We start from the raw sequence: 15,148 nt of genomic DNA, 5'->3' as shown, positions 1-15,148 counted from the left end.
AGGATTGCACAGTAATAGTTAAAAATGTCTAAGATGAATACCAACAACTTATTATGCATCCCCCCCCCCTTTAACTAGGTAGACAAGAAGATTGTCCGAACAGAAATAGGCGTTCTACTTCGACTTTCACATCCAAATATTGTAAGTTGGGTATTTTTTACAACACAGTTTTTTGTTTGCTTGTTTGCTTGTGATACAGATGTTTTATTGTGGAACCTTTAGGCAGAATGAATGCAGAGGTTTTAAGAAGTAATTAAAAACAAGAATAAGTTCAAACAAACCCCAAGACCAAGTTAATGGAATAAATGAGACATTTATCCTTCACTGTAACTTCCTTGCTGTTGACCTTCAAAATATATATATACTTTCTCTGAAATTGAAAAATTCCTTATGTTGTGCCTTTCTCAGATAAGACTGAAGGAGATATTTGAAACCCCCACAGAAATCAGCCTTGTCTTGGAGCTGGTCACGGGAGGAGAACTGTTTGACAGGTAGGTGATGTGTGAAAGTTATTCCATATCTCTTGCAGGAATGTTGTTATAATGAAGAGTTACTATTGAATGGGGACTAGTTTTCCACTGTCCTGCCCTGAAAACTGCTGTGATCTTGCTCTCCTCTGGCTCACAGAGCAGACTTCAAAGCAAATGTCTTTCTCAAGGACCGCCCTGTTAGGGTGTAAGAGGAACAGGCCTCAGGCGCCTTCTCAGCTAAGCCCCATAGGCAGCCTTTCTCAACCCTGGATCTCCAGATGTTGGTGGACTCCCACCGTCCCTGAACACTGGTCCTGCTAGCTAGGGATGATGGGAGCTGTAGTCCACCAACATCTGGGGATCTAAGCTAGAGAAAGGTTGCAGGCAGTACTTTAAATGCCTCAGGGCACAAATGCATCGTAGCCAGTACTGCAGTTACAAAAGAAGCCATGACCTCAGGCAGAAGCAACTGGAAGCAGCCTGTTTCTAATGTTTTCCCTCCTAGGCTTCTTAGCAAGAACTGTGGCTGCATTACACATCACATGGTGTCCCTGCTGACATTTCTGGTACCTGGTCAATATGAATAAGGTTGAAGCCTGTTTTTGTCACAGCAATGGTGTGGTTCACACATCACGTTTCTGAGCACAATTCAAAGTGTTGGTGCTGACCTTTAAAGCCCTAAATGGCCTCGGTCCAGTATACCTGAAGGAGCGTCTCCATCCCCATCGTTCTGCCCAGACACTGAAGTCCAGTGCTGAGGGTCTTCTGATGGTTCCCTCACTGCAAGAAGCCAAGTTACAGGGAACCAGGCAGAGGGCCTTCTTGGTAGTGGCACCCGCCCTGTGGAACGCCCTCCCACCAGATGTCAAAGAGAACAACAACTACCAGACTTTTAGAAGACATCTGAATGCAGCCCTGTTTAGGGAAGCTTTTAATGTTTGACGGACTACTGTATTTTAATATTTTGTTGGAAGCCACCCAGAGTGGCTGGGGAAACCCAGCCAGATGGGCAGGGAATAAATAAATTATTATTATTATTATTATTATTATTATTATTATTATTATTATTATTATTATCATCATCATCATCATCATCATCACATTAAACCATTCTTAAACTGTGGTTTATTTAAACAAGTCAACGAACCTTGTTTAAACCAAAGGATGAACTGCAAATTATCGAAGTAATTCTGATTTGTTTCACCCTTTCATCCTATCTGGCTTCTAACTCTCTTTTGCCCCTCCTCCTAACATCACTTAAGTGTTTGCAGCACCTAGTTACTGGCATTGCCTCACCATGCCACCATTTTCCTTTCCACTGGTCGGCTGTGAGAGTGAGAGCTGTCATCAAACAACTGCTCCCTCTTTCCATTCTGCCAGGAAAGAAACACCCACACTATTTTGCAGCTTGTTGTTTCTTAAAGTGCACTCCTTTCCTCTGCAACCATGCCTTTTATTTTTCTTTCCCCAACTGGCAATTGGTTTAAGTAAGCATTCCTTACATTGGACCCCTCTCTATCATCATCTTCTTCTGCTAGGTGGGTATTGAAAGACTGATTTGACTAATGCACACTTAAGTAGTTTCATATGTTAATTGTAACGACTGTCAGGAACAGAATCTCATTTCGAACTCATGCATAATGAGTTTTCCCTTCAAAAGCTGCCCAAATTGAAAGGAGACACATTCCCAGAAATCATTCCACTCACTAACCAAAACCACTCCAGCGCCCAACAGTGGAAACATTTGCAAAGCAAAAATTCATCAGTGTTTCCTTTAAGTTTTCAAATCCAGCTTGAGCTGCAACTTTGAATAGAAGGGGAAAGGATTCTGTTACCAGGCAAAGTTGGCAGCAGTGTCAACTACAAGAAAAGTGCCAGTGAGCGGAACTGAGCACTAAAAGCGGATTCATTTTTCAGCTACTCTTGTTTGGTGCCTCTGTTTCTTGGTGGACAATTTGGGAAGGGTGACATTACATGGGTCACATAAACTATATACAGTGGTACCCCAGGTTACAGATGCTTCAGGTAACAGACGCTTCAGGTTACAGACTCCGTTAACCCAGAAATAGTACCTCGGGTTAAGAACTTTGCTTCAGGATGAGAAGAAGAGAAGAAGAAGAGTTTGGATTTGATATCCCGCTTTATCACTACCCGAAGGAGTCTCAAAGCGGCTAACATTCTCCTTTCCCTTCATCCCCCACAACAAACACTCTGTGAGGTGAGTGGGGCTGAGAGACTTCAGAGAAGTGTGACTAGCCCAAGGTCGCCCAGCAGCTGCATGTGGAGGAGCAGAGACGAGAACCCGGTTCACTAGATTACGAGTCTACCGCTTTTAACCACTACACCACACTGGCTCTGAGAACAGAAATCACTTGGCGGCGGCAGCGGGAGGCCCCATTAGCTAAAGTGGTACCTCAGGTTAAGAACAGTTTCAGGCTAAGAACAGACCTCCAGAACAATTTAAGTTCTTAACCTGAGATACCATTGTAGTTAGGGAGGTGCTCATGTTTACACATAACACTTGACCATAGTTAAGGTCACTGAGCCAACAACAAATCATGGCTTTAAAAGTTAAATTATAGTTAAGGCACTCTGCTGGGTTCAGATGTAACACTAAACCATGTTTTATGTACCAATATTTATCAGGAGCGACTAGCCTTGCAGGGCAGAGGGCCTGAGGGCTGCATTCACCATTGGCCAATCATAGAAATAATAGAATCATAGAGTTGAAAGGGACCACGAGGGTCATCTAGCCCAACCCCCTGCAATGCAGCAATATTTTGCCCAAAGTAGGGCTCGAACCCACGGCCCTGAGATTCACAGTCTCATGCTCTACAAGCTGAGCTATCAGGGGATGCATGCCAGCACCATATGTTGCCAAAAATAAGTGTAGTCACCCCACGCTCCTGCATGCACAGATATACGCAGGCAGACATACACACAGCAGAACTGTGTACATGCATCTACCATCCCCCACAGTCGCTGTACAGACACAGCAGCACAAAAACACTCATTCAGCAGCATTTGTGTTCTCTGAATGCTCCAGTATTACCCTGGGGAGCAAAAGCAAAGCCTCCTTTTAAGTTTGCAAAATGACCTATTCTCTCTTTGGTGTTGTGCCGTTATTAGAAGGTCTTACAGAGGAAACAGGAAGGGATGCTTATTCCTGTTTCCTAAGCATCTCTGAGACCTGGGTTGAAATCCCAACTCTGCCATGATGCCAAGTGACCTGGGGACAGTCATTCTCTCTCAGCCTGACCTATCTCACAGAGTTGTTAAGGGTATAGAATAGGGTGTGAGGAATCATGTGTGCTGCCTCGAGTTCCTTGGATAAAAGCTGAGATAAAAATGCCATACATACATACATACATACATACATACATACATACATACACAGGGATATTCTCACCCAGGCAGCCTTTCAAAGACAACATTTTATACCACAAATATGGATCACAGAGGAGAAGTTTCATACCTCATATGTTCCAATACCCTGACAAAAGTAAACAGTGTGTATCATGAACATGCTGGTCACATCAGTATGTCAAACAGGTTTATTATTTATAGAAGGTCAACAGAGCAGAAGGGAGTAATGAACAGTGAGAGTTTCAGAAGGCGAATGTGGGCAAATTGCCAGCAAATGCATGTGGTCAAATCTGCAGGTGAGGCAAAAGTATACAAGAAACAGATGGGCATTTAATAGGATAAGGAAGTGGAGGATAAAATAACCAATCATCAAGATTTGTATCATCATAATGAGTTGTAAAAATCAGACCACTTTGAACACTTTCCCATTCTTGCGTTTTCCCTTCTGACGGCAGTGCTGCATGATTCTAGAGGTAAGACAGACTCATAGTAATTAGGTCCATTTTTCTGTGCTAAACATTATTTAACCAAGGAGGCCCTGTTTTTCTTATTTGCTTATATCTGCGAACTTTGAGAATTTCCTAATGCAGGTTCCTATGGGTGATTGGCTGTAGAGAGCACATTACATGGATTCTTTCATATGGCTTTCATATCACCTGGGCCAGGGTGGTCTGGCACACATCCCGTGGGCCACATGTGGCCCTTGCAGCTGTTTTTGTGGCCCTCCAGCTCCTCATCCTGTACCTCACCCGGGGCAGCACAATCAGGCTGGAGAAGACAGTGGCTGCAGCCAAAGGCAGGCTATTGCTGCCGTTCCTCCTCCTCCTCTGCTGCTGCAGGAGTTCTGTGCAGCCAACAGGTTGCGCACTATGGCCCACTTGGAGTGTGGTTGCATCCCCCAGGCTGCCAGAGCTCCAGAGCCACCTGGGGGGGAGAAGAAGAAGAGGAGACCACCTGGTGCAGAGAAGAAGCATGGTGTGTGTGGGGGTGTGGGGGTGTGGGTGGGTGTGAGAGAGAGAGGGGGGGGGACTTTGCTTTCTTTCTTTGTTGCAATGCAGAGAAGTTTGAGCTTTGGGGTGCACCAGTTGGTGGGGGAGAGAAGGGAACTTTGGTGCCAGAGTGGGTGGGTGGGTGAACTGTGAACAATCATTTTCAAACACGAACTTCATAAAGTCCCAAACTCAAAACAACCTAGTAGATCATTCACTTGAGAATTGCCTGCGAATGTCAACAACCAACCTTAAGGCGGACATCGGTCAACTGGTGAAGAATTGTCTAACTCAGACATCCCACTGCTTGTCTGCATTGTTAACGAAAGCACGTGTTGAGTTCCTGTCAGGATAAAAGGCGGGGGAAGAAGAAGAAGAAGAAGAAGAAGAAGAAGAAGAAGAAGAAGAAGAAGAAGAAGAAGAAGAAGAAGAAGAAGATTTCAGAATGTTCAAAACCAGTTGAGTCTCTTGCAAAGTCTGTAAACAAACGCAGCCTGCGAAGAAGAAGAGTGCACGATTTTGGACCACCCTACCTTAAACACCCTCCTTCCGAATGGTCCTGGAATGGAGTTGTCTTGGCTTAGTCTGCAGCTGACTCCCCACCCCAAATAAATTAATAAACTGGGGCAGGAAGGAGTCGTGAAGGGTGCAGAGGAATGACAGGCTGTTTCTTAAGTGTGGAGCCATAAACTGGATTAAGAATAAAATAAAAAGATCTGTTTTCAAGGCCCACACTGGAACAGTTTCTAATCAAGAATATTGAGCATGAAAACATGGTGAATAAGGCAGAAGGGGCAATCAGTGAAGTCCAGAGACAAAGCCTGAGTGCATTTTTGCAGAAATTTCAGTCTGAAGGGCTGGGGTGGTGGTGGTTGTATGTCTGGTAAGCGACGCCAATCTAGGGCTGACAGAGGTTCCCCATCCCTGCTGTAAACTGCTATGCACATGATGACGGTGAGGTATACAGAAAACATAACACTGTTTCCAGGCCTTTGGGGTTATATAACTGCAACATAATTTCATGTTCGTCTGTGCTATATGGCCGGATCCCGAGACAGCGTCACGCTGTGTAGGCAGTGTCAGAACCAGGAGAAAGCACCATTGCCAAGCACAATTCCTTCATGACAGCTAGACAAGTCAGAATATGATCTCTTACAAGGCTAGCTAGCTGACATTTGCTAAAAATTCTGAAGTAAGTGCAAAACTAGCGCACTGGATTCATTTTCAAAGACACATCACTTTGTAACTATCTAAAGATACCTTGGCAACAAGAAACTGGAACTGCATCAATGCTGATGGCAGGCACTGGGGAAAGCCTTCCATATGCTGTCAGATTTCTTAGCGGAATAAAGAGATCCCATTTTGTTTTAAATATTTTACAAACTTTTCAACTTCATTCTGCAAAAAATAAAATAAAAAATCCCATGATACCTGTAATTTTAAAGCATTGCTTTGTAGCAAGTTTAATCTGTGTATCAGCCTCTGCTTTAGACAATCATCTAGCTATTATACAATGTTAGAAAAATGAAACAATATAAGCAATTTAAAATAGGAGAGTAGAAGAAATATTTATTCAGTGAATAATAATAATAATAATAATAATAATAATAATAATAATAATTTTATTTATATCCCGCCCTCCCCAGCCTTAGCCGGGCTCAGGGCGGCTAACAACAATAAAACAGTACAAAAGTACAGCATAAACAACACTCTAAAATCATTCATTCTAAAATTAATTAATTCAAGGCACTGGCAGCCATTGGGCCAGAGCTCCACGAAGATTGCCGAAGGAGGGAGTCAGGCTGTGCCCTTGCCAAAGGCCTGGTGGAACAGCTCTGTCTTGCAGGCCCTGCGGAAAGATGTCAAGTCCCGCAGGGCCCTGGTCTCTTGTGACAGAGTGTTCCACCAGATTGGAGCCACAGCCGAAAAAGCCCTGGCTCTCGTTGAGGCCAGCCTAACTTCTCTGTGGCCTGGGACCTTCAAGATGTTTTTATTTGAAGACCGTAAGTTTCTCTGTGGGGCATACCAGGAGAGGCGGTCCCGTAGGTACGAGGGTCCTAAGCCGTATAGGGCTTTAAAGGTTAAAACCAGCACCTTAAACCTGATCCTGTACTCCACCGGGAGCCAGTGCAGCTGGTATAGCACCGGGTGAATGTGATCTCGCAGCGAAGACCTCGTAAGGAGTCTCGCTGCAGCATTCTGCACCCGCTGGAGTTTCTGGGTCAGTCTCAAGGGCAGCCCCACGTAGAGCGAGTTACAATAATCCAGTCTGGAGGTGACCGTCGCGTGGAATTCTTGAAGTGCCGAATTCTTCACATTTGTTGTTTAGTTGTTTAGTCATGTCCGACTCTTCGTGACCCCATGGACTAGAGCACGCCAGGCACTCCTGTCTTCCACTGCCTCCCACAGTTTGGTCAAACTCAAGTTGGTAGCTTCGAGAACACTGTCCAACCATCTCGTCCTCTGTCGTCCCCTTCTGCTTTCCCAACATCAGGGTCTTTTCCAGGAAGTCTTCTCTTCTCAGAAGGTGACCAAAGTATTGGAGCCTCAGCTTCAGGATCTGTCCTTCCAGTGAGCACTCAGGGCTGATTTCCTTAAGAATGGAGAGGTTTGATCTTCTTGCAGTCCACGAGACTCTCAAGAGTTTGTGTTTCCCCATCCCCCAGTGTTTCTGATATGAGATACCATCTCCCCTAGGGACGGTGGTGGCACTGTGGTCTAAACCACTGAGCCTCTTGGGCTTGCCAATCAGAAGGTCAGCGGTTTGAATCCCTGCTACGGGGTGAGCTCCTGTTACTCTGTCACAGCTCCTGCCAACCTAGCAATTTTGAAAGCACGCCAGTGCGAGTAGATAGATAGGTACCACTGTGGCGGGAAGGTAAACGGCATTTTTGTACGCTCTGGCACTCGTCCCATTGCACCGAAGCAGTTTAGTCATGCTGGCCACATGACCCGGAAAGCTGTCTATGAACAAATGGCGGCTCCCTCAGCCTGAAAGCAAGATGAGCGTTGCAACGCCGTAGTCACCTTTGACTGGACTTAACTTTCCAGGGGTCCTGTACCTTTACCTTTATTACCATCTCTCCTAAGAAGTCCTTCAATATCCTTGAAGTTATCCACCAGCATCACCTCCATTTTCTTTGGATTAAACACCTGGGGTTTTCTTTTTTCCTTGCTTCTTACCACATCCATTGCTTCCAGACATTGGTTCCAAGCTGAGATAGCTGTTCTGGATGTTAAGTTAATTAAATATAAATTTAGTGTCCTAGGCGTATTGATAACAACAAACTCCACAGCTCTAGATGATGCCTCTATGGAATTTTGAAATACTATGGAAGCTGCAAAAGTTTAAAGAAAGCAAAAGCTGTCATTCAGTGTGTTCCGTGGTGATTCGCATAGCTGTCAGCTCTAAACCATAATGCATTTTATTATTAAAATTTGATCCAGAAACGTAATGTTTGATTTCTGTCCCTGGGAAATCAGTTTTTTTGGTTTTTTAAAGTTCATATAACCCAGGCTTGATCTAGACACATCAAAGAAGCGTTTCAGTTAAACGCGTTGTAAGCTTTATAAAGGAAAATCACATTGACGAAAGATGGGACTCCACGGCGCCATCTGGTGTCATAGTGTTATAACGCATATAAAATGGTTTTTCTTGACTAATGTAGCTGAGTCCTAAGTGATTTTGGACCAGTCATTTAGCAATCTAAAATGCTGCGTTGAATCCAAATGTGATTTTGCCTTAGTGGAAATGTTTCCTTTCATGCATGTTGTGACATCATGCTTTCCCTTTTACCTACTGCAGCTCTCTGAGCCATATCCCATTATGTGTTTATTTTTTTGAGGGGGTGTCCCACTGGTTCTCAGAACCAGTTTCCAGGGTGATTGGGGGACTTAAGTGGGCATGGCAGATTGGCAAAAATCGAATGCCCTGACTTGTGTAAGGCAAAGCCACCACTGGATGCAACCCACTGAGTTCTCTGCTTCCCCATGAAAAATTATTCTGAGAGTAGGCGGTTAAAAGGCAAAGTGATAATTACCAGGTCTTCATATGAGCAGAAAGAAATAAGTTTTTTTTTTGGGGGGGGGGGGGTTGGGTCTCAGTGGAAGGAGAGGGAGAACTTCTCTGAACATACAGAGAAGTTATATTTGCCTACTTAGCTCATTAAAACTGAGGAGTAGGGGGATGAATAATAGCATAAACTTTTGCATTGTTGAGATATTTTTTGACATCAATAAATCAGATAATTTAGCACTTAGAAAAGCATGAGCTGACAATTGAAGGTGAGAGCACTGATAAATGATCTAGACGTGTGTGTGTGTGTGTGTGTAGCCTCTGACAAGATAGTGTACTTCTTCTGTGTCCCATATACTCACATGTGTCTCAGTTGTCTAATGAACTGCTGAAGCAGCATTGCCAAACTATCCATTATTATTAGTAAAACAATGTTCTGGGAAGTAACTAGAATCAATATCTTAAAAAACCCAGTAAATATCAGAGAAAGCCCAGGCAATGATATTTTACCTCATACCCTTGACCTGCCAAGCGCCATTTCTGGCCTCCTCTGATTCTCCCCATGGACTCAGGTGGCCAATATTTCTTAAATTTAAAGCTGGAAACCCTGTACAAAACAATGTTTCTGAGGTAATTTTTCCCCCTGAGCTGAGCTAGATTAATCTTTTTCCCTCTCTTTCGGATCAATAGAGTAATAAAAGTGAGTCTGTGGGAAAGGTTGGCTGTCGAATGCCTCAGCGCCTCAAAATATACCAACTTTCTTTCTTTCTATTTCCAACTCAGAAGCACTTTGCAATAATTGATTGTTCAAGGTTATTTTGCTGTATTATTTTCATTGTACTGTGGTTATTACTATAGCATGGAAGCAATCTTCTTTTCTAAGGAGCTGTGCTGTGATCACATTTTAGTTCACGGAGCCTTCAGTCAGTGAACAGCCTGAAAACAAAATGCTGCTTCTGTACAGGAGACAACAGATTATTTCTGCAGTCTTCAAATCATTTATTCTGGAGTAGATCCATTGATTTCACTGCAACTGCCACAGAGTAAAAGGTATGAGGATTATTCCTCTAGAACGGGGGTCAGCAACCTTTTTCAGCTGTGGGTCGGTCCACCGTCCCTCAGACCATGTGGTGGGCCAGACTATATTTTGAAAAATAATAATGAACGAATTCCTATGTCCCACAAATAACCCAGAGATGCATTTTAATTAAAGCACACATTCTACTCATGTAAAAACACGCTGATTCCCAGACTGTTCGCGGGCCGGATTGAGAAGGCGATTGGGCCGCATCCGGCCCCCGGGCCTTAGGCTGCCTGCCCCTGCTCTAAAATGACCTTCTGTGCAATGGAGCTATGGCAATGTGAATGCTTGGTCCTATGCTGCAGCTTTTAGCAGTTGCAGTGCAATCAAAAGCTCCTAAAAAGTTATGAATGCAAGTGGCACCCTGTACAACCTCTAGGAAACCCTGATGCTTTGTTAGCCTTAGTATGCAGTTGCCTCACCTGCCCTAGGGATAGATGGTTTACTTAAGGCTAAATCATAAAATCACTGCTACCACCTACATGCCAGGAGTATGGCTGGTCTCTCAGCCATTTGCATGTCCAGCCAACACAACCATGGGAATAGTTTCAGCTATATCCATAGAGCCTGGTTTATGGTTCCCTTGTTTGGGAAGCCAACTGCGTGGCCTAGTAGTTATCAATGGCAACACTGAGATTCCCAATCTGTAAAAAGAAGGCACTACAGAACAGCATTTAGACCTGAAAGCTATATCACAGAATGAATGAAACTAGTGTATATATACACAAAATAGAAGGCATATTATGGCCTTACCTATTCCTGCCTTTTCCTATATATCACTTTTATTTCATTATAGCTTGGTTAAGCTTGCAAGCCATGACTTTAGTCCTTTACACAGTGTCAGAAATAAATAGCATTGGACTCAGAAGGGCTTATTCCTGACTAAGAGCATGGAGTTTGTGTATCTGCCCTTTAATTCTGGAGTTCATAAGTATGAACATTTTTTTTTTTTTTACGGTAGCCTTTTAAGGATACTGCATTTATTAGCACAAATTCATTTCATTCCCATAGCACCTAAGCCAATGTCTTGAAAAACAATCTTTTTGTTATTAGCTGAGAATCAGAGTTGCTGTATATTTGGTAAATCTATTTTTAGCCATGAGCAAGTGGGTTTTTTTATTCTGCGGGAGACTTCCTAGACTATAAGATGTGTCTGCTCTGATTACTGTGTGATTAATTTTTAATAGCACATTTACCTAGGACTGTGCTTTCCTTGTAACTGTTGAATCTGAAGTGAAATTTCGTGCCAAGTGAAAACATTCCTCTTCAGCCAGGCCTTGGGCTGATTTGCAATCTTTGTCATTTTAAATGTGTTGGGGGGAGGAGTTATGGGTGTGTTTCATTTTTGTTCTTGCTTTTATTATGTGTTTTGTATGTTTATGCTGTGTTTTGTGTGGTTTGTATGTTTATGCTAAGGAAGTCCACTAAACGTCCTTAGCATAAAATATACAAATATATTATACAAATTATACAGTATACAAATTTATTATGAATAAATAAATCTTCTGTTTCTTTATAGGATTGTGGAAAAAGGATATTACAGTGAACGAGATGCTGCTGATGCTGTCAAACAAATCCTGGAGGCAGTTGCTGTAAGCATTACTACTCTTGCAGAATAATCTTTCACTTACCTGGAGCAATTTATGTGATCAGTATACATATAGGTGTGACAGCTCTTGCCTACAGTTCTTGGGTTGGTTTTCTGCTTACCTGTCTAAATCAGCGGCATCTTTGAGGCAAACATGATCTTGCGACAGCGTCATCTGTCATGCTGCATACCTGAATGATTGTTATGACAGCTCACTTTCTGTGAAACCTATTTATTTTCACTCTTGGTCATTTATATCAAGAATGAGGAGGCAGCTTTGACAGCGACACTTTCTGTGTCAATATTCTGTGTGCCAATAGCTATCCGTTTGTTCTGGTAAAGCATCTTTAGTATATTGCTTTTATATTCAGGCAGTTTGGGGGTGTATGTTTCTTACCGTATAGAGAGTTAACAAAATAACAGCAGATGTTCAAGGGCAGCGTTGAGTTTTGTATTCAGATGGAGAATGTGAGGCCAGATAGCATTCTACACACCAACTTCCCTGGTTACCATTTGATGGACAATGTTTTAAAATCCACACGATTCATTTTGCTCATGATGAGTGGCTGGGCATGTGGTGAAGCAGTTAAAGATTCCTTCATCCCAAACTGAAAGCTTAGCCTGTGTTCATACCTGAGCCATTGCCAGTGTGGGCTTGAGAAGTAATTATACAATCCAAGCAATCTGCAGGCCAGGACCTTGCATTCATTGGGTTGTGATCCAATGCTCTCTGTGCATGAGTGGAACAGACTTCTGCTTGTGCAACAGGACATCACCTCCCTCTGTCCCTCTTGCAGCCCACTGTGCACCCTCAAAATCTGCTCTAGAGAGTTGGGTTAAGCTTGGAGCAGATCATTGCATTGCGGAAACTAAACCAGCACATTGGGGCTGCTTTGCTCACCTGACCTCCCTCTAGCGCCATTGCTTCTGGAGGGGGGGCAGGCAACGCAGCAATGACATAAGGGTAACACAGGCACTACTTCCAATGTGTTTGCACTGTGCTGACCTCTCTGCTGCCTCCCCCTCCCCTTTCCTTCCCAGTATGCAGCAGCAACACAGCTGGAAGGAGGTCTGGTGAGCAGCTTTTCCTTATTCTGTGACATTTATTCTAACAAAATACAAATTAATTTTTTGCTAACTTTTTCGTACATTGCTACAAACGTGAAGTAAAGGAAGTCAGAAACCATCAAGTACCAGTTCAGTAGTCCTGTGTGAGTCATCATATTTAAACAGGTCCACTGCATTCCACTGCTGATCCTAACCATGAGCAAATGGGTTTTTTTAGCAGCTATCATATTGCCTAGTAATATAAGTATCAGGTTCTAAGTTATCTTCTAGGAAGGCTCTGCTTCATCCCCATACCAATTTCAGCTTGGAGTTGGAGGGATCTTTCAAACAGTGTTGGCCTTCTCAGATATTTGTAAAGGAGATTGGTGTGTGTACAAATCTTAAACTCAGTCAGAAAGTGGATGAAGGCTGCTGCCACCCAGTTGAATGAGTCACATAATCAAACACAAAGGAAAGATGCAGGAAACAACCAGATTTCTTCTGTGGCTGTAAACTACAACGTTCAACAAAAGCGTGACATTTTAAAGTGCCCACGGAGGAGCTGCTGCTGCTGCAGTGGAGAGTACCTTCAGTTTAATCTCACCTAGGCAGTAGTCACATTGAGGTGTCTGCAGTAGAAACCAGGATCTGAGTAAACACCAGTTCAGTGGTCAGAATTATAGGTGAGGCATGGTGTTCTTGGGCAGAGGACAGGAGAGCACGGTGCAGGGCTAAATCTGAAAAGAGCTTTAATTGTTTCTCTAGCTCAGAGATTATTGGGGGCTACTGTGCTCTGAAATACTCCTAAAGGGAGCCATGGCTCAAGCCAAGCTCTCTTTAAATGGTCACCTCTCCATCAAAGCAACATCAGCCCAGACCACACACTGCAGTGGGAAGAGGTGTGAAGAGCTGGCCTTGGGATTGAAGATAGGATGGGGGCTGTAGAGGATGCACCTGAGGACGCCAGAAGAAACACCTGGGCATTCATAAATAGGGGGTGAGATGTCCTTTATTGATACCTGAAGGAGCATCTACATCCCCTTCGTTCTGCCCAGACATTGAGGTCCAGCGCCGAGGGCCTGCTGGTGGTTCCCTCACTGCGAGAAGCGAAATTACAGGGGATCAGGCAGAGGGCCTTCTCGGTGGTGGTGGCCGCCCTGTGGAATGCCCTCCCATCAGATGTCAAAGGAATAAACAACTATCTGACTTTTAGAAGACATCTGAAGGCAGCCCTGTTTAGGGAAGTTTTTAATGACTGATGTTTTAATTTATTTTTAATCTTTTGTTGGAAGCCACCCAGAGTGGCTGGGGAAACCCAGCCAGATGGGCAGGGTATAATAATAATAATAATAATAATTATTATTATTATTATTATTATTATTATTATTATTATTATTATTATTTCTCCTCTTTGGTGGAGGAATAAGCAAGGAGTGCTACCCAGTAACAAGAAGAGTTTGTCATGAGTTCCTCCTGTGTCTTCACCCCCACCAGCATGGCTTCTTCAAGCTTCTCCTCATCTGTAAGAGTTTTTCCAAGTCTGTTTCTGTATAAAGGGTCATGACATGCTTCCCCATTCATTGTCACGCCAGCATCATCTCTGCACATACATTGGCTGCATGCAGGATGCTAAAGTGAATGAGAAATCCTTGCAAGTTAAAGAAACTATTTCAATCACCACAGTGGTTTGCACCTCAGGAGTATTCCACCACTACTCCCTTTGCCTTTATTGTGCAGTGAATTCAAGTCTTAATATCCATGTGCCTCAGCATGTACAATTCTATTTTAAAAGCATTAACTTGGAAACACATGAAATTGAAAATGTCCAGAGGGATAAGAGGCTGTTACAGGAAGACTTTGAAACAAATTGCCCCAAAATGTGTGTGTGTGTGGAGTGTGGGGGAATTCACCAAAGATTATGTTCCATTTAACTAAAGAGAGAGAAAAGTGAGGCATTGTGTCTCATTTTAATTTCATTGCCTTGGTTATATGGCTGTTTATACTACAAATGTCAGGTCATGAAGTGCCAGAATATTCTGTTCCATTCTGTAAGAACTGAGGAATTTCAGAACTAATTGATCTTCTGTTGCTCTTTCAATGAAGTTCATTAGAATCCTGCTCATGATATGCTAGTTTAAATACAATGACTCACACAGGACTACTGAACTGATACTTGATGGCTTCTGACTGACTTCCTTTACTTCGTGTTTGTAACCACATAAGAAAAAGTTAACGAAAGGTTAATTTGTATTTTGTTAGAATAAATGTCACGGTACAAGGAAAAGCTAGGATGCAAGGCTAAGACTGAGGAGGCAGAAGTTCAAATTCTCACTCAACATGAAGTTTGCTGGGTGTTTTTGTCTGACCTTAAACCAAGGAACCAATGCAGTATGGTGGAACAATTCATGCTGGTAGTTGCAGCCCCTGGGAGTGCTATAAGTGAGCAAGTGGCTCCAAAAAAGAGAGGATTTAAGGTTTTTGTTCTACCAGGCTTGGAGCCTAGAAGTTCCCTCAAGATGTGTTACCACATACATTGGTAGATCAGCCTATGTGTCCATGTGGAGGTGATTGGTTCACCAGGAGTGCAGGCTC

At 43.2% G+C, this 15,148-nt stretch overlaps 1 protein-coding gene and 1 non-coding gene across 3 annotated transcripts in view; one reads left to right on the top strand and one right to left on the bottom strand.

Moving 5' to 3' along the window:
- Positions 1 to 15,148, top strand: part of CAMK4 (calcium/calmodulin dependent protein kinase IV) — an 83,613-nt gene that overhangs the window by 41,124 nt on the left and 27,341 nt on the right. For both annotated transcript variants that reach the window (XM_028747882.2, XM_028747883.2), the window contains 3 exons: positions 79 to 141; positions 409 to 491; positions 11,441 to 11,513. In XM_028747882.2, coding sequence (XP_028603715.2) covers positions 79 to 141; positions 409 to 491; positions 11,441 to 11,513 — 219 coding nt within the window. The remainder of the gene's footprint in view (positions 1 to 78; positions 142 to 408; positions 492 to 11,440; positions 11,514 to 15,148) is intronic.
- TRNAH-GUG (transfer RNA histidin (anticodon GUG)) lies at positions 3,252 to 3,324 on the bottom strand. The gene has a single exon. It is a non-coding gene; the product is annotated as a tRNA-His (tRNA).

Source organism: Podarcis muralis, chromosome 11 (genome assembly GCF_964188315.1).
Source record: "Podarcis muralis chromosome 11, rPodMur119.hap1.1, whole genome shotgun sequence".
Taxonomy (NCBI): Eukaryota; Metazoa; Chordata; class Lepidosauria; order Squamata; family Lacertidae; genus Podarcis; species Podarcis muralis.
This window is presented reverse-complemented; position numbering and strand designations above follow the sequence as displayed.